The 20,975-nt window shown below is 33.1% G+C and overlaps 1 protein-coding gene across 3 annotated transcripts in view; it reads left to right on the forward strand.

Moving 5' to 3' along the window:
• The window catches only part of LOC129217608 (inactive pancreatic lipase-related protein 1-like), a 35,873-nt gene that overhangs the window by 7,431 nt on the left and 7,467 nt on the right, over positions 1–20,975 (forward strand). The window contains exons 2-6 of one of the 3 annotated variants that reach the window (XM_054851934.1): positions 979–1,274; positions 4,076–4,222; positions 5,815–5,920; positions 9,718–9,837; positions 12,131–12,244. In XM_054851934.1, coding sequence (XP_054707909.1) covers positions 979–1,274; positions 4,076–4,222; positions 5,815–5,920; positions 9,718–9,837; positions 12,131–12,244 — 783 coding nt within the window. The remainder of the gene's footprint in view (positions 1–978; positions 1,275–4,075; positions 4,223–5,814; positions 5,921–9,717; positions 9,838–12,130; positions 12,245–20,975) is intronic. The other 2 variants (XM_054851935.1, XM_054851936.1) reach the window with 2 other exon arrangements.

The raw sequence follows: 20,975 nt of genomic DNA on the forward strand, positions 1-20,975 counted from the left end.
CACATATGAATATGTAATATAGTTCCTTCAAATTTATTTTTCATCCAAAATGATTAAGACCATGATGCAAAACGTAATATGATTTTTCTGCAAATTGCGAAAAGTTAATACTTTGCTCCGCGCATGGTTCTGACTTTAATAATGGGCGCATGTTTCCTAAAATTGGCTTAAATTACAGCCAAGTGTCACAGTAAGACGCTATAAATACTTTTTTTTTCAGCTCATAAAAAATTAATTTTTTTATAACAATTAATAGTAAAATTTTGTATAAAAATCGTAATTGTGATGTAAAACCTGTCCTTAAAAAATATTGTTCTACTAGTTTTATTTAAATTGAGGAATAAGTCCTAGAATGGGTCCCACAAAGTATGTACACAAAATTTCAGAGCAACAGAACAAGATCTTGTTCAAATATGATGCAAGCAGAAAATTTACGTTTTGATAAAAACGCGTCTAAAGTTAGAACTCACAATGGTCCCCAACGTAAAGAGCCCCTGCTACTCTATTAATAACTTCGGAAGTATTTTGACGATCATTAAAAGTCTGGTTCTGAACTGTTCAGAAAAGTAAGGATAATATATATTTTTTTAAATCATGGGTCTTTTTGAGGTTAAAAAGTCCTGAGCATCCTAATACAGCATCCTAATTAGTTTATTTTTCTAATTAATATTACATACTATGAATTGTATTACCTAATCTAAAAAAGCACCAGCCATAATATAAGTGGTGCGAATGTCTTCTCCATTTCCATTCCATTTGTAGAAACAATAAGCCAAAGGTCGTATCACAACTCGTGATTGCGAAAACATTTTTTGAATTGAAGACGTGAAAACTGAAATGAGTGTCAGATCTGGATATTTTCATTCTTTCTTTCTTTATTATTATTTTGAGTTTTAATTCACTATTAGTTTTCGATAATATAGCTTCTAAAATAGTAAAAACGGGACACAGAATTTTCATAAGACACTTCTTTTACAGGTGGAGATCCTTTCGAAGACACTTTGTCCACCCGTTTTGAATGTTACGGTATGGAACAACCTGGTTGCACTACTGACTTCATTGATGCACGTCCTAAACTGGCAATGTCTCATAACAATATGACAAAAGCAACTACGCACATATACTTATTCACTCCAAATAACGTAGAGACCCCCGAGCTATTCCATAAGTGTCCCGACGCTGTGCCTCCAAAAACTCTTTTCAACCCAAAATGCAGAACCGATATATTAATACCTGGATTCGTTTCAGGTATATGCAACTTTGCTGTTTTTCGAGTAAGTATTTTTTTTTATTTTAGTTTTAATGAAATATACGCTTGCTGAATAGGTTTTGACAAGAAAAAAATTAAAGTGGATATTATCTGGAAACACCCTTATAAATAAAGAATTAAAGATCGTTTACACTAATCTTGAATAGTGTGCTTGGGCCATAAAGTTATTGTAACTTCTACCTAATTAACATTTGGTGCACCGTTTTAAGTTTTAATTACTTCCAGGATATTTAAAACATGGTTTCAGCAAAATATAAAAGGTATGGTACTCGATAAGGCTCAAAATTATATCACTATACGCTGCCTTTGTATTCCTCTTTTGAAGCATCCACGGAGGAACTGAGGTACCTAAATTGTAAATTTAATATAATAGAGTGTGCGGCTTAAAAGTCGTTTATAAATTTTTTGGGGCAACCTAATACACATGTAACATCTTTTAATTTTCATGGTTGCAATTCAGCATATCAGTTCTTATTTTACGTTACGCTTTGTTTTTTTTCTGTGTAGACAAAGATAAATATAAAAGGCTTTTTTTAAAACAATAAATATTTAATAAGTTTAACATCAACTGTTGACTTTGTTAGATTCGCGTTTATTGTTCCATTTTAGGGCTACGAGAAACGGATTATCGGGAAATAGTTTTAAACAACTCGTGGATCAATACAAAGTTTATACATATATAAATCAATGATTCATTCTCACAAGAGTTTTTTTTAATTATTTTTTTTTAATTATCGAGTAGTTCACTTTATCGTTCAAGCTCCATAATCAAATGACATGACTTACATTTGAAAGTCCAACTTCTCGATTCAACAGCACCTATTTTTTACTTAATGTTTATTAACAATGGCTACGTGAACAACATCCGATGGAAAAGCAAGTAACTGTTTGGAATGATGGGTGTGCTTTCTCACCCGATGTGTATTACTTTAGGCCTTTATGAGAGACGTTCCGTCCAGAAACTATACAGCCGTGGGCAGGTTAAAGCAACAGCTGCAAATTTTTCATTTTTAATTTTTTTGCGTTTTTGTCATTTGTTGTGCGTTAGCACAAGCTTGCTTATTTGCTTTTCGATGAAAAAAAGGCCCGTAAAAAAGTGTAATTTCAACATTTCCCTATGGTTAGTATTGAATCAAATACACATTTCTTCAAATACCTCGAAAATTAATTTATGCAGATACTGCCGTTTACCTATCCACGGCAGTATATTTTTTAATACTCCTATGTTTATTCTGGAACTTTTTGGTACATCGGTTGATACAACGAAAGAACTACTTCAAGACCAGTGGCATTATTTAACTTATACAAGGTGTTCCATTTTAACCTGCAAGACCTTTATTTTCGCAACCGTCAGTCCTAGATGTATACTTCCAATTGCAAAAATGTTCAAATTTGGATGCAGAGTTAAGATATTGAAAGTTTGAAGTAAAAATTAAAATGAGTCAAAAAATAAAAATTTTAACTTTTTATACGTGCCCCAAGTCCCCTAACTAGTATTTAGGGAAAATCTCCATTCAAAAATAATTCCAACACAAAAAGTTTAAAATTGGTACGACCAATATTCCCCGAGATATGAAACGCAGCTTTTTTTGACTTACACCTTTTTTCAGTCCCCGTCAATAACACCTTTTATGGGAAAATATAGCTGTTAACAAGTGTTTAAAATTATATGTATTCATAGAGTGTGGTTTTTCAAATTGTTCCAGGTTTTGTAGTGTGCTTTTGCGTATCACGGCATAACATTTGCATTTATTTTTGAATAACAATGATAAATATAATTGCTTTGTTTTTTCACTTCGACGACCTGTCATTCTTCTGAAAGGGCGATAAGTTCCAATCTCATCTTCGGTGTGGTCCCTTAAAACTTTTGACTGGAACATCTCCTTGAGTTTTGATCGCACAAATGTGAAGTTTTTTGTGTCAGTAATAGTTTTGAAAGGAAATTATTGCTCTGAATATTAGTTAGGGGACCTAGGAACCCCATAAAAAGATAAATTTTGTACTTTTTTACTCTTATTTTTGCTTCAATCTTTAAATATCTTAACTCTGCACCTGATTTTGAATATTTTTGCAATTGGAAGTACACATCAAGGACTAACCGTTGCGTAAATAAAGGTCTTGCAGGTTAAAACGGAACACCCTGTATAATGCACAGACATTGCACTAAGCGTTTACTAATCATGTCAAACCCGTTAGTCTACCTTCAAAACATACTCGACCACGTTTCTACACGAGCGAAACGATTTCCAATCATTCTCGAGAGCGTTTTCCTTAGCTTTCACCATATCGCAGAAGTACATTTTGAGCGGTAAACTTTTTTAAAACAATGAATAAAGCATTAAACAAAGGTAGAATATGCTTTGGCTTTAACCTGATTTATTATGTCCAGAAAACTTTCAAGATTTTTTTTTTCTATTCTATATGAAACTGAATGAATTGCGCAGAACTTTATTGAAATTTCTCAATGCATTTAAAAGAATTTAAAATGACACAGTGTATCCAGAAAACTATTAGAACTGAAAAGTCTGATCAAATGCTGCAAAGCATTGAAAACATATCTTATATTTGCATCGTTATGCTTGCATTTGTGAATTTATTTTTAAGGAACTTTCATTGTCTTTATATCTAGTGATTTTCTCAAAATGCTTACACAGATAGTCTTAATAACTCCAGGATTTTGCTTTAGTGTGGATGAAAATAAACATCATGCTGTGAAATATCTTAGTTTGTCTTTAAATATAAGTTTAGAAAGCCGTACCTCATTACCGATACTATTGAAATATTTTTGTTACCTATATTTTTCAGGAAATAAAAAATGAAATGTTGAAAAAAGGTTGTTACAACATGCTTTTAATTGACTGGATGTGGGGAAATACTTTTGATCCACAGGACACTTTTTACAACGCCAAACATGTTGCTAAACAAGTTGCTGCTGTAATAGATATTTTGAAGGTAAGTAGGCAGAACAATTTTATAAAACTTTGATTGTTTTGGCTTATCCCATAGCAATTTAAATTCGTTTCTGAAATATAAACTCAATTTATTATTTATAAATCCGTTTGATTACACTTGAAGCATACAAAATGGTTTTTCATCTAAGTATGTGCCTATCCCCCCCTTTTTTTTAACTTCCTTTTACAAAAAAGGAAGTATTGTATACGCGAAAAAAATTTCACTCAAAAATCGACCTTAATTTCTATTTTACTCACCCCCAGATGAATGACGAGGTTTTTCTTCAACCCTACTACATGTGGATATATGCCTCAGAACGTATAACCCGAAATATCCATTTGGACGATCCCCGAAATTATCACAACGAGTTTTTGCGTGACGTCTGTATGTGCGTGTCTGAGTATGTATCTCGCATAACTCAAGAACAGTACATCCTAGAAAGTTGAAATTTGGTACGTGGACTCCTGGTGGGGTCTAGTTGTGCACCTCCCATTTTAGTTGCAGTCGGGTGTTTTAAAGGGGTCTTTTGCTGTTTTTGGGGGGGGGAATCATTGTTAATTTCAATGCAAACTCAAGTGGTGCTATAATTTAGCAAACACTTGGCGATATATCGCCAGTCTTTTGGTCGCCAAGTTTTGTTGTCAACTTGGCGACAAATTTGGCGATTGTTTTTTTTTTTTTAATTTGGCCACTGTTTGTGTTATTTTGAGAGTAAACTATGGAACCACATTAAAATTGCCAGTAATCTAGAAATGACAATAAATTTGGGTAAAAGGAAGTCATGAGATGCACACATCAGCTCGTTTCTTGTATGATAACGTATTTATTCTTTAACTATAAACAGTAAAACCAAACTAAATTTTAAAAAAAATGAGATTAGATTACGTTTCCTAGCATCTAAAGTACCCAATGCTTAGAGGAATAAGTAAAACGTTCGTATAAATTTCTGGTGAATTCCATGAGTGACAGAGGGTTTCAATGATCAGTTTCAAAAGCTAAAACAACGATACTCGTGTAAACTTTCTGTCTAAATTTCTCTCGCAAGAGTATGGTTGTTTGTTGCAAGTTGAAAAGTTTCGTATGTGTAAAATGAGAACTTATCCGAATAAAATTAAAAAAAAAATTCGCATGTGTATTTTAAAGGTCGGATTATAAAAGATTTTGCGAGATTCTATGTAGCTGCGGTGTCTTGAATTAGTTTTACGAAGCAATTCCTACAGTTATTTTGTAAGTTTTTGGGTTATTTTCTACGTGCGAAATTTTTAACGTCCTGTATAGTTAGTTCAGAGGAATTAACGTTGGTATTTAGTACTAAAATTTCCTGTATATTTAAGAGATTGATAAGCTGAATTTTTTTTGGTACAGTTTCTAACGGCATGAAGAATAAATTGAAAATTGTGAACATACCGGGTTCCAGATTCCAATTTCTGAACAAGAGATCTATTTTGAAATAATTGTATCAAAAGTTAGTAAATTTGCATTTCAGCTGCACTTGAGCTATATTGCTAATACTGTAAATTAAATATTGGCGAATCTTTTAGTTGTGGATTAATTACTGGTGTCAAGCTGTTTAATATTGTGCTCTTTTTCAGGAAAAGTTTAATCTCACCCATAAAGATTTTTCATGCACTGGTCATAGTTACGGAGCACATTTATGTGGATATCTAGGGCAGGAAACCCATATTTCAATCATTAACGGTAAGACGGAATCCCTGCATATATACTTTTTCAAACACTCGTAAAAGCAATACTGTCTTCAATACCTCTTCTTAGAGGCCAACCAGAACCTTTTGATAAATCAAGATGAGGAGTAAAATAATTTTACTAGGGCTCAAACACATAACGGGGAAAACTATTAATATTTTTTTATATTTTAAATAAATTCTTCGAACTATGAGCAGAGCTTTAGTATGCGCATACTAACGTTTGCATAACTAAACAAAAAGATAGTTACTGCGATTTTTATTTTATTGCCACATGAGGACAGTGCGAGTACAACACAATAATGCATCTGATATGATTAATTTAAAAGTTAATAGTTTATCTTAAAGTATTTAGAAAAAAGATATTGAACACCGTTAAAAAATTACAGAAGAACTCCGTTTATCCGGCCCTCATTTACCCAAATCTTCGAATTATCCAGATAAAATTTGTAGCTATCATAGAAAGAACATAAATATAAGCATGCCGATCGTTTGCTTTTTATTTTGCTGAAAAGTAAAGCTCCTGCACAGATTGAACAATAAAGTATGTTAATACACTAGACCCTCGTTTTACGCGGTGGTTATGTTCCACGGAAATACCGCGTAAAAAGAAACCGCGTAAATTGAGACTTAATAATGGTGTTAACATATGGGTTAAGTTCCGTAGATGAAAAAAAAATCCATTCTAGTGATCGATAAATTTATATAAAATGTTTAATGTGTACTTAGTACAATACATATCCACAACGTGTATAAAGAAAACATGAATTAACTTAGTGCTTATTAAAAGAGCTGTTTATGTAAATATATTGGCCCCCTTACCATAAAAAAAGTTTTTTCTGTAGTTGTTCTTTGTGGGGCATTAACACTTTCATGATCACTCACTTTATTTTCATGACCGAATCTCCCTTCACTAATAATTCAGATCATTTGCCATTGTCTAGGAATGGCTCAAAATTTTCAGTGTGAAAGATTTTGGTTGAAAAAATCTGTTGCAAAAGCTCGTTCGTTAGCACGTCAAAATGCTGCTTATTACTTGTTATCTGCAATCTCAGGAGTTGAGACTTTGAAAAAGGGGAAAGTTTTATCTGTTCCGCAATGCCGCATCCGCGTAAAATCGAAACTCATCCGCGTAAAACAAAATAAAGGTGTCAAATCTTAAACCGCGTATGATAGAAACCGCGTAAAATAAACATGCATAAAACGAGGGTCTACTGTGTAATATAACAAACACCACTGCAGCTGAACTATGAGTGATAAAGCGTCAGACTAATCGCGGTTTGTTTAAACGTAATACGTGTTTGACTCAAAGGACATTGGACCGACTGATTCTTGGTTTAAAAAAATATTTGGTGCATTATAACGTCTTTGAATAATTCTACGTAGTTTTTCACTTCCTTTTACAAAAAAAGGAAGTATTGTATTCGCGAAAAAAAATTTCACTCAAAAATCGGCCTAAATTTCTATTTTGCTCGCCCCCAAATGAATACTGATTTTTTTTTTCACTTCGACCACACGTGGATACATGCCTGGGAACGTATAGACACCTGAAGAATCCAGTTTGACGATCCCCGAGTAAATTACAAAAAGTTTTCTCGTGATGTCCGTATGTATGTGTGTATGTATCTCGCATAACTCAAGAACAGTATGTCCTAGAAAGTTGAAATTTGGCACATAGACTTCAAGTGGGGTCTAGTTGTGCACCTTCTCTTTTGTTTGCATTCGGAAGTTCCAAAGGGGGTCTTTTACACCTTTTTGGGGTAAAATCATTGTTAATTTCACTGTAAACTCAAGCGGTGCTATAGTTTGGCAAACACTTGGCAATATATTGCCAAGCTTTTGGACGCCAAGTTTTGTCGCCGATTTGGTGATGAATTTGGCGGTTTTTTTTTTTTTTTTTTTTAATCTGGTTTCAATTAGTCCTTATTTAGAGAGTTAACCATTGAATCACATTAAAACTGCCAATATTGGGAAAATATATGTATAAAACCTTTTCTTTGCTTCGGTTCGCAATAGACTTGGAACGAAAGTATTTAAAGTGTTTTTTGCCCACTCCGAGGCACTATTATCTTTAAATTGGAGTAAAAGGAAGTCATGTAATGCACACACACATCAGCTCTTTTTTTTTTTTTTTTTTTGTCACGATGAACTGTAAATCGGCTTAATTTAGAAGTTGCTTTGATTATTACCCATAATACCTGGATTTTCGATCATCCGAATTGCTTTTGGTCCCAATTAGTCCAGTTAAACGAGACTGTACTCTACTATAAATAGCGACAGAAAGAAATTTTACCTATGTTTCAGAATTAAAATGAAGTTTGATATAAAAGAACCTAAGAACAATGAATTCCATAAAGCTGAGATCGAGAAGAAACATAAAGCGCAAAAGTAGTAACGTTAATTACATTTTTCAATTGCTCTACGCATAGTGTTGTTTTATACTATTGGTATCAGTTTACCTTGGTCGAGAAACCTTAGAAGTTGATTGGAGTCTTCTTAGAGCAATTCAGAGAGCTTATATTAGTGGTTTGGGTGTATGACGAAAGCTCAGACCATCTAATGAATGGTACCAATAAACAGTTCTTAATGTATAGAACTTTAGGACCTAAGTAATTTGTTTAGTGTTGCTGGCCAAAATGAGAGAGAGAAAGAATTGTTTAACCGTGTGCTTAACTCAATTTGTATCATACGAATTAGTGTTTAAAATCTAAAATTATTCAAAGTACACCAAAATATGTCAATTCATGTTTTTATAACTTAAATATGTCAGTTCTATAGTTGTGCTACGGAGATATTATGAACTGGAACCGACAGCACACTTCTTCATTTAGTAGTAGATATGATCGGCAAAAAACAGACAAGCAGTAAAAATTTCACTGCTTGCGAATTCTCGCTTACCCTACCTATTACGAAAGAAAGTGATTTGATTCGACTTCTAGTTCATCAGCCATCTTTCCTAGCACAACGATATAAAAAGTTGCAACAGCTAAACCTAAGCGCGTTCGAATTCAACTTAGTGCACTGCAGGTTTTTATTCAGTGGAGTAAGAATATTTCTTTTGCACTTTTATTTGAGCAATTTATGTGAATTAAAATGGTTACATACGTTTCATTAAAATTTTTTTATTTTTTGGGGGTATGAATTTTAATGACAGTTTATAACTATTTAAATGATACGTGTTTTTCATTTTTCCTTTCAATTTTTTATAATGAGCAAAAATCGAATTAAAAAATTAAAACACAGTTGCACAAAGTGGTCCGAAAGTGAGCTTATCCAAGCATTCTTTTCATTTTTTTAAAGTTATTTCTATGTTATACAGTTACCTTGACGTCTTAAGAGTCATCAAAATCGGTAGAACACCCTCCGTGTCATAACACAGCTAAATTCGACACCAAGTTTTTGCACATGTTTTGCGGAGCATTGGGAATTCAAAGTTTTTTGGCCTCAAAACATGTACAAGAACATGACGTGGAATCCAGCTGTGTTACGACAGAACTGGTGTTCTACCGATGCTTATGATATTTAGGACTTCAAGATAACTGGGTATAAATACATTCAACTGTGACTAATGTTGAAAGGAAAGGGTGTGGTAGGAGAAGGGGGTATGCCTACTTTCGGACCACTCTATACATAACACACTTTCACAGTATAATATTGCTGTAACTTTTGCTATATTCGTGGACATCAAATTCAATCCATCTTTACATAGGTAAAAAGCTACTCAAATCGTGTAAATGAAAATTAAGCATTGCTTCTGTCAAAGTATATCTTTGTTTTCCCCCCTTTATTAAGCTCTTGATGCTAACGGCGTCCTTTTAACCCAGTTCACGCCATTAGATGACAGACTGGATCCTGGAGATGCAGATTGTGTTCAAGCCATTCACACGAACGACGGCCAATGTCTTCCCTTCCGTAAGTTCTTTCCTGTTTATTAATATATTTACTGTAGCTCGTTTTTGACTATGCATGCTTTCTGAACAAAGCCATACCAATTGACATATTGGAATAAAATGTGGTATTACAGGGTGTCCAGCAAAGGACTCCCTGGTTTCAAAATTAAATATTTCGGAAACAAAGGACGATATTGGAATAAAATAAACGGTATGTTTATTGTGAAACCCATAAAAATCATATACAGGAACTAATAAATTAGTTTTCAAAAGTTCTAGCAGGTGGCGCTGCACGCTGTAATTGCAATAAAAATCTCCATGAATAGTGCTGCGAAGAGGTTCAAGGATAATTTCTAGCGTATATGTGAGCATATCTGAAAGACTAAACTGCTGCTGAATGAACAAACCTCTTCACAGCACTATTTATGGAGACTTCTGTTGCAATTATATTTTGCAGCGCCTCCTGTTGGCAGTTTTTAAAACTAATTTCCGTATTCCTGTATATGATTTTTATGGGTTTCACAATAAACATACCGTTTATTTTATTCCAATATCATCCTCTGTTTTTGAAATATTTAATTTTGAAACCAGGGAGTCCTTTGCTGGACACCCTGTACATCATCTATGAGAAAGGTCAAGCGTGATATAGGTGGAAATTTCTAGTTTTGTATGGTTTCATTTGAACATTCAGCACACATTTTTGAACTTCTTCATATATCACTTGTTCAGTAATATACATAATACCCAGGTAAAGGGCAGTAACTGCAATTTTTTTTATTGAGCAATCACGATTGCTTATTGCTTTCACTTGACTGTTTTGATGTGCTATCATTTTATTTTCCCGCCAGCACTCTCTGGAAGCATCACCGCCGACCGGCTCCTCACGATGCTGCTCCTATAGCGAAAACCGTCTCCAGGTTGCTTCCATGTCCTACATACATGCGCATTACATACACTACTACACACACACACATACACACACAAACGCATACATACACAAACACATACATACACATACACCCACATACACACATGCATACATACAGGCACCTACACAGAAACACACATACACATACACACACACAACTACCCACACATTCATGCCTGCACACAGACACAAATACATACGTCAACACAGACATACACATACCCCGCCCCCACGCACACAAACACTCATACACACAACTACCAACACTCATGTCTGCACACAGACACAAACACCCATGCCTACACTCACATACCCCTACACACAAACACACATACCCCCCACACGCAAACACACACGCCTACATACACACACACTCGTGATTGCGAAAAACATAATTTGAATTCAAGATGACAAAATTCAAATAAATTTTTACTTTTTAATTTTTACTTTCATTTCTTTATTTATTATCATTTTTTCTTGAATTTTTGTCATGTGTTGTACGTCAAATTTAATGTACAAGCTTGCTTATTTGGTTTCCGCTGAAAAAATAGCGTGAAACAAACGTCAAATTCCAACATTTCCCTTTCGGTAATGTTGAATCCAGAAAAAAAAAACGCGTTTCTTCATATATCTCCAAAACTCACCTTTTTCTGCAGATATTGCTGTTTACCTGCTCACGACAATACTAAGCAAGAGTTATTAGAGAGCAATTCGAAATTATTTCGAATGTATTCAGGTACAATAACGGCCCAACGATACTTAGATAATGTGCTGCGGCCGGTGGCAATCCCTTACCTTCAAGGGCTACCTAATGCAATTTTTCAGGAGGATACGCCCGACCACACAGTGATCGCACTGCCAACATGCTCGCCAAGGCATATGCTTCCCTGGCCACCATAATCTCCTGACCTGTCACCAATCGAACATGTGTGGGATGTGATTGGGCGCCGTTTGCAGCCTCTGTCCCTGCCTCGTTCAGAAGACGAACTGTGGCAAATGGTTGAAAGGGAATGGAGAGTCATCCCTCTGGACGCCACCCGCAACCTTATTGACTCTATGCCTAGTCGTGTTTCTTTGTATATCGCTGTCCGCAGTGGTCCTACATCCTACTGAGCCAACGCCGTTCTCGCTCTGTATTCTGCCTATCATTTTGAAATTGAGATCATTTATTATTCCTTGTTGTCTCTGTATTTTTTCGAAATTACATTACTTTCTGACCTCTCCTTCCCGGTGTTGCATTTTCAGTGTCGAGCAGTGTATAATTAAAACCTTTTGTAAAAAAACTGTGGCTTTTCTCCCAAATATCAGCAAGTGTAAAAATGTTTTACCTAAATAGAATTTAAAATATTGTATAACAAAATGAAAGAAATTTTATTTTATTTTTCAGTTGGAATAAATTATACAATTGGCACAGTTGATATATATTTCAATGGAGGAAAAATACAGGAAGCGTCTATTGAGACAACAAAAAATGCTTTTCTCAAAGGAGACTTTGTTTTCGGTAAGAGCTTTTACATGTGTATTAAAAAAGCTGTAATATTTTTCTTCTATTAAAAGAATCGGTTGAATAAGAAGATACGCATTTGAAAAACAAAATATTGTTACGAATTCTGTAAACAGTAATTATTTTTGTGATTAATTGTTGTAATCTAGCTAAATTTGGCGTTTATTCCATTATCTTTCATCTGAAATTATCTTAGTAACGTAACCTGGCAATAGTTTCTTGTAATGTACATACAACCCCCTAACTTTCGACTGAAGTATACGGTCCACCCATTTCTGAACGATAAGTTTTGTGTTTGGAATAAAAAGAAGATATGAGAAATTTGTAGAACTTTGTAGGATTTTCTAAATATTTCTTCGAACGGTATAAACCGCCGGTCGTCTTGGGAATGGAGGAGTTAGTTGGTTTGCTTTCTAACTGTTGAATTTCGTTTCTCGTTGCGCTTCGCGCTGTGTTATTGCGTATTTTGATGTAAATACGTGTTTTACCGTTGCGTTTACGGTGTTAATTGATATTTGCCTAATTGCTATGGTTGATTTAGCAGTTGCAACTACATTTCCTGGACATAACTGTAAGTAAATCTCCTGTCCTTTTTTCAAGAACTGTGTCGTCATTTAAAGAAAGTTTGGAAATTGCACCGGACTTTTAACACTATAAAAGAAAGATGAGAATAAAAATTTCAAACTTATTAAGGAATAAGTATAATTTTTAAATATCCCACTTCTACAGGAAAAATTATTAGAAGGTAATACACAGATTTAATGAACATGTCCTGGTATAAAAATTAAAATTTCATACAAAATTTGTTTCTGAACTATTGCTCTCATTTACTCTTTTTCTTTTATTCTCCTACGGTTCACGCTCGTCATTTTAAACTACTTGACGATACTTGATTATACCACAAAATATCATCCATGACTACATAGTTATGGAAGTATTTTTACTCGGTTCAATGCAAAAAATGTACACACGCATTAGAATGAGGCAATTCCAGCCCCCCCCCCCATCTCTCCCCCCCCCCAAATTGAAGCTTTTTATTAAATGGAACTTTAAAAAAAGCTCTACCTTTAAACAAACTAAAACGTTAAAAGCAAAGTTTTATATTTGAATTAAAAAGTATACAAAAAGGTGTATGCTTTCAGGGCAGAAATGCAGGAGAACTTCGTTTATCTGGCCCTCGTTTATCTAGATCTAAAATTATCCGGATCAAATTGGCTGCCTTATTAAAAAAATTAATATATTCGCATAGATAACTTTAAATTATGATAGTAACTATAAGTACGGCGATTATTTGCTTTTAATTATGATTAATTGTACAGCTCCTGTAAAGATTGTTCAAAAAATAAGGTAATCTAGCAAACACCATTGCAGCTCAACTGTAATGATAAAACGTTTAGACGATCGTGCTGTTTTCAAACAACTCTGTTGTTTGGCCAGAAGACAGTGGAATAATCTTCTGTTGAGAAATTATGTGAAAACTTGTTTTGATATTTTTTAATGTCTTGGAAACAGTTCTACAATGTTGTTACAAATTATGGCTTTTTGTCTTAATGAACAGCAAGTCTGCCTATATAAGGATTTGCTTCGCTTATCCATATACTTCCTAGATCGTCCTGATTTTTGATCATCCGGATTACCTTTGGTCCTGTTAGTCTGGATAAACGAGCTTGTACTGTATACATTTGTTTGCATTTTATTAGATTAAAAGTGGCTAGTAAGGTGTACAAGTCATTAAATTTTACGCAGTGATTATACTATAGGGAGATTCCATAGAAATGTCAACCTCAGTCTCAGAATTGTTTTCTCCATAAAGCCCTAATTGTTATTTATCATATCATTTAGCATACATTCTAGTACATAAATCCTGTAACAAATTGTAGAAATTTCATTCGGTGTTTTTCTTCTGGCTCTAAACGTGCGAGCTTGTAGAAAATACGCAAAAAACACGCGTCAAAGTTTTCTTGCGCAGTGTAAATTTTTTTGCAAACTTTAAAAAGAACTATGTTTATTCTAAAAGATTAGATGTAGGCCCAATAAAATTGATTGTTCTTTTTTATATACCATAACATAAGTATGTTAATTAGTTTAGTTATTTTGCTGAAAGTATTTGCCTTGCCGTTTGTCACGAAAATGTACTATTTTCTGTTTAAAAAATAAACCAGTTAATTGAATCAAACATCACTTTCTTTTTCTTACATCTGTATCATATATACTTACGAAGTAAAAAATATTTATTTTAGATACAGTACATTGAAAATAATTGGTGTGACTAACGTAATATTTGAGCTGTGACTAACGTAACATTTCAAAAATGACAGCTAGTATTTAAAACTGATTTCATTTAATGTATATTTTCTTGAACAATTTTGAATAAGTAGACATTATACATTGATTAAAAATATTTAAGGTGAAAAAGTCCTCTATGAATGTTACAATGTAGACCTTCTGTCCACTTAAAAAAGGCTCTTTTAAAGGTCTTCTCTAAAAAGAAATACGTCCAATTAAAAGAAGAATTATTACTATTCGTTTACAAAGGAAGACTAAAGCAAAATGAGTACTCTGCTGAATATACGTTCAATACAAGAATCCAACCTAAAGAATTACGAAAATAGAAGGACTATCTTAACAAAGGAGAAAATTTCTATTTTTTAAGAAAAAATGTCTTCACTAATCTTTTAAATGAAGTAATGGCAGCTCGTTGGAAAACCTTTAAAAATGTTACATGATACAGTGACAAACGCTAATGCTGTATATTACAGAAAATGCATAAATGATCATTTAGCAATTTGAACATTTGCGGTGATATTTGGAATTAAAATAAATTCTGAAAAAATGTTTGAACATTTGTTTTTCTATATTACACATTAATTCAGGATGTACAACACTATTTGTTCGATGAATCAGTAAATCTTGAAAAATAATTTGTCGTTGAAAAGTGCTGCGGAGTTTCTTATGACAATATCTAGTGTATTGGCAGAATACCAGAATTTGGAGAAATTATCAACTTGTATAAAGTGAATTTAAAAAAAAGAGAGATTTAGGATTTAACTAGCCCAAAAATGATGGTATTCAGTTAGTAATTTGTTTATTGGTACATTTAAACCGAGTTAACTAAACTGAACGATTCCATTCCATTTCTTTCAATAGTGTAGAAAAAAAAGTAAAGAAAGAACGGTAATGCAACTTAAAACGAGCTGATGTGTGCATCACATGACTTCCTTTTACTCCAATTTAAAGATAATTGTGCCTCGGAGAGAGCAAAAAAACACTGTAAATGCTTTCATTCCAAGTCTGTTGTGAACCGAAGCAAAGAAACCGTTTTATACAGATAATTTTTCCCAATAGTGGCAGTTTTAATGTGATTCAATGGTTAACTCTCTAAATATGACCAACTTGAAACCAGATTAAAAAAAAACCAAAAAAACCGCCAATTTGTCGCCAAGTTGGCGACAAAACTTGACGACCAAAAGCTTGTCGATATATTGCCAAATTATAGCACCGCTTGAGTTTACATTGAAATTAACAATGATTTTACCGCAAAAAGATGTAAAAGACCCCCCTTTGAAACTTCCGAATGCAACTAAAAGAAAAGTTGCATAATTAAGACCCCACTATGTGCCAAATTTCAACTTCCTAGAACATACCGTTGTTGAGTTATGCGAGATACATACGCATATACGTACGTACATACAGATGTCACGAGAAAATTCGTTGTAATTAACTCGGGGATCGTCAAAATGGATTCTTCAGGTGTCTATACGTTCTTAAGCATGTATCCACGTGTGGTCGGGTTGAAAAAAAAATCAATAGGGTAGACCGACCAGTGAATGAACAGTTAAGCACAATTTCATTTTTGAAAGATCCTAGTATTTTTAAATTCTGTACTATACAGATCGTGATAATTAAAACATTTTAATTGATCTATGTAAATATCTCTAAAAAAACGCGGGAACTTAAACGGTACCGCTTCCGACTTTTTTACGGGTTTAAAGAAAAAATGGCACAACGACCCAGTGAATGAACACCTCGAACCAGTAACATGATAAATTTTGATTCAAAAAGAAACTAAAGTTTCTTTGAGATCCATCTATCCATATAACTATCTATATCTATTTATCTATCTGTCTATCTATTTATATAACTGTCTATATCTATCCATCTATTTATCTATCTACTTATCTATCTATTTCTATTTCTATTTACTTATTTTTCAATCTACTTACCTATTTTTCTGTTTATCTACTTATCTACTTATTTATATATCTATGTACTTATCTGTCCACTTATCTACTTATCTATATACTTATCTATTCACCTATCTATATCTATCGGTCTATCTACCTGTCTATATATCTACTATCTATCTCTATATCAGTCTCTCCACCTAGCTATCTATATCTATATTAGTCTATCTACATATCTATCTACCTATTATATCTCTATATTTATCTACCTATATATCTATTTTCCTCTTATTTTTTATCTATCTATCTCTATATCTTCCTGTATCTATTTATCTATATACAAACATACATACATATCTACCTATCTATTCTCTCTCTTTATATATATAGATATATTTCTATTTCTCTATCTCTCCATCTACCTGTCTATCTATCAAGAGAGATAAAGATATTGCAAGATAGATGTGTGTAGGTAGGTTAATATACAGATAGACATATAGATAGATAAAATATAAAACTCAGTAAAAAGTGCATTGTTTGCAAAAACAAAAATAAAGAAATTATAAAATATATAATGAAATACATTAATAAATAAGCAGATAAAACTATCTGCATTACAAAAAAGTACGAAAATGAAAATATCTGAAAGAAACTTCAAATTTCTTTTTAAATCAAAAGAAATTTTGCCATTGTTCATTCACTGGGTTTTCGCAATTTTTCGTACCCAGTGACTGAACACCCCTCTACCTGAAAATCTACGCATTCTGCATTGACTGAAACAATTTAAATCCATAGCCTAAACATGTATACTTAATTTTTCTTTCGTAGAGTTGAAAAATAAAATTTATTAATGAAAATAATATTTATGAAAATAATTGCTAGTACGAAACCAGCATTATTATTTTGAAAGAGAGAAAGAACGATTCACGGTAGTAAAAATGAGAACATTTTTCCAGTAAAAAAATACGTATCCAAAGTAGCCAATCAGGTGTCAGATAGCTTAGAATGTCAATAAAGAATGGTTTTGTATTGAATTGATTCAGAAAAAAAATTTTAGAAGCTTATTTTTGTTTTAAAAATGAGTGAACACCACCATTCACTGGGTGGTGTTCACTCACTGGTCGGTCTACCCTATTCATTCGGGGGCGAGCAAATTGGAAATAAGGATCGACTTGAGTAAAAATTTTTTCGCGAATACAATGCTTCCTTTCTTGTAAAAGGAAGTAAAAAGGCTTTCCTAAACAGTGTAAAAGTAATGTAAAAGCAAGTGATAAATTACAAAAAGTTTTTTATATGTATACATTGCTGGTTACTGATGTTTGCGTTAGTCACTCACAACTTTTCGTAAAAGTACCTTTAAAGGCCAACAAGGATTCAGCTGTATTTATATATTTTAAAACAGATTGTTTACCTGTTCACCTGTTACAAATATATCTGCCAATTTTAAATGCTTGCGTTAGTTTAAGAAAAATTTGCCTCGTAACATAAGCAATGTTTGTCAGGGTTGCAAAAATGTTTCGTTAGTCACAATGCCTCTTTTGGTGAAAAAATACTATCAGCGATCATGTTGCTTCAAATTCCTGGTTTAAATGGAAAATAGTCACAATGTACATTTCAAATCTGCACATTAAACCAACAAAAATATTCTTTTCACTCCCGGTTTGAAGTAAAAACAGTTAGAAAATCAGCTGCGAATGTTACGTTAGTCACGATGGTATGCCCCTACAATGAAATGAGTTTGCTGAACTAGAACATAAAACTACTCGTAGAATTTTGACTGACAAATTATAATTTCTGTTATAATTTACGTGCATCAATTGATATAACCATGCGGAATTAATTCTTTTGAATTTGAAAAATGAAAGATATAGCAGTCCGGTCAATCGATCAGGGGATAAACTGATTCAAGGGAGTTTAGAACATGTATGTTAACCCCCCCCCCCCCGGAAAGAGCAGTAGTGCACCCCCCCTTGCCAAGTACAATGAAATGCTCCTAGAGGAAGAGTCCCAAAAGAAAATACCCCTTAAAACACTCTCCTAAAAATGTAAACTTTAACAGTCTGCGTACACTGTAAAAAATCTCGGAAAACTCTCTGAATATATAAAAAAGTTTTCCGTAATACACAGATTCGTACGCCCTCCGCAGTTTTCTGCTATAATCAAAAACGTTTCCCGTATAGCAAGAAAGTAAGAGTCGACGCATGCGCAGCTCGCAATTTTATAGTCCAGCAGCAAATCTAAACTGAAACTTTCGAAAGCACGCAATGAAAACAAGTGCTGACTCATGTATGCGAAGTAAAACTCATCAAGGGGATTAGTAGAAGTTTTGTTCCTCGCATGAATTCACTGAAGATAATTCTAAAGTCTTATATTTTCTTGCATATGTATCGTCATAAGATTGAATTTGAAGCTATGTCACTTATTTTTAAGTACGAAGTGCAAATTCTCGACGCATGCTCGCGGAAGGAATACAAACTGAAATTGAAAACCAAATAACTACCATGAGGACGCCATGTAAATTCATTGCGTCGCATAACTTGTGTAGGTAATTTACTTTTTCTTGGATACTTTTCTTCTTTCTACCAAATGGGTAATTTTTGTTGGCAGAATTTTATTCTGTCATAAAAATCACCTTTTTGGTGACCAAAGCCTGCAAAAGACCACCACCGACGAATAGGTAAGTCGCTTTGCAACTCTATTACTTTAAAGAGATTTAGTTCATATAAATCTCGTTAAAAAAAAACTATTTTCTTCAGCATTATTTTTTCGTTGTGAACTATTGCAATTTGAAAATATTTTACATTACATAGAACACATATTTAAAGTGCAAGTGTGTCTAGTTTTATTCTGTAAAATTTATGAATTGAAGATTATAAAAAAATTTAAATATGTGTTATTGTGTACTTTGTTTTTATGTGTCAATCTCAGTTAATATTTGGCTATGTATCAAGCATTATGAATTAAATGTTATAATATGCAAATTGTCAGGTTTGATAGTTCGTCTTTAAGGTTGCATGTTTTCATTCTCTTGTAAACAGTGTAGCTAGATTGTATGAAGTAAAAAAAAAAACTATCTCTTGTAATTAGGAACATAGTGCTTCAGTATTATCTAAATGACGATATCTCTTTAAATATTTGCATTAGTGAAACGCTTTAAATTAGTTAAATGTGTATTAATTTATTTAACAAATAGATACATATATGTATTTAAAAGTGTCTTCATTTTTTTCGTTTTACGAGCCTCAATTTTACCAAAAGCAAAAAAAAAAAAAAAAAAAAAAAGAAAAAGACTTAATAAAATAATTTTGTATTTTTACACCATATTAAAGTATTTGACTTATAATTTATATGATACTTTGATTTATAATGTATGTGATACTTTGATTTATAATGTATATGATGTTGCTTTTTCAAGGGGGGTGGGCGCTTCATAGCATTTTATGGGTGCACCATCACTTTTATGGTGGGGGAGGGGTTATTCTCGTATATATGAAATGGAATAATCATGTAATAGAGTTAAATGTTTTAATAAATAAAATATATAATGCATTTTGCGCACACTGTAAAAATAAAATCAGTAACCTATTTTGAATAAGTATTTATATTTGTGATGAGCTGGAAAAGGGCAAGAACAGAAGAATCAACCCGAATGGTTCCAGCAGGGGGACTTGGTGTCATATTTAAATTCATCAATTTCTCTGTTGGTACTTTTCGGTACACTTTGTTCGTCAGAGAAATTGACTTGAGGTGAACGAATTCCGGAACGCGAAGGGTAGGTAAGTCCTGTCAAATTTTATCCGAAGATAAAAGCTATCAAGTTTGATACAAGATATGTTTTTAAGTTCTGCATTAAAAATACAATATGTTGATAGTTTTGTCTTGAAAATATTGAGAGAAAAACTGAAGTTTAAGATTGTTTAACAAACAATCCCCACTTTTCAGAAGGTGCCCCCACTCCCCGACGATTTTGTGATTAGGAATGAAACTACTAGATTATATCATAATTTTTCAAAAATTTATAACTGTGCATATGTTATGCTGTTAACCATGCTATTTGTCATTAGAAATTCAAAAAAAAAAAAAAAAAAATCCACGAATAATTCTAAAATTGCTTGTATTATTGCTCTTAGATATGAAAGAATTGAAACTGATATGGTATGCAATACTATAATAAAGAATTATGTTTTAGAAAAAATCACGGAAAAAGGATTCTGAAATTCTCGGAAACGTTTTTGAAAATTGTTTGCAGAATTCCGAAATACTCGGAAACGTTTTCGAAACTTTCATGAACCACAGCTGCACAGAATACTCAGAAACATTTCTGGAAATTACGGAAAGAGGATTCCGAATACTCAGAAACGTTTCTGAAAATTATAGAAAGAGGATTCCGAAATACTCAGACACGTTTCTGGACATTACAGAAAGAGGATTCCGAAATACTCAGACACGTTTCTGGACATTACAGAAAGAGGATTCCGAAATACTCAGAAACGTTTTTGAAACTTTCATGAACCACAGCTGCACGATATACTCAGAAACGTTTC

Source organism: Uloborus diversus, chromosome 2 (genome assembly GCF_026930045.1).
Source record: "Uloborus diversus isolate 005 chromosome 2, Udiv.v.3.1, whole genome shotgun sequence".
Taxonomy (NCBI): Eukaryota; Metazoa; Arthropoda; class Arachnida; order Araneae; family Uloboridae; genus Uloborus; species Uloborus diversus.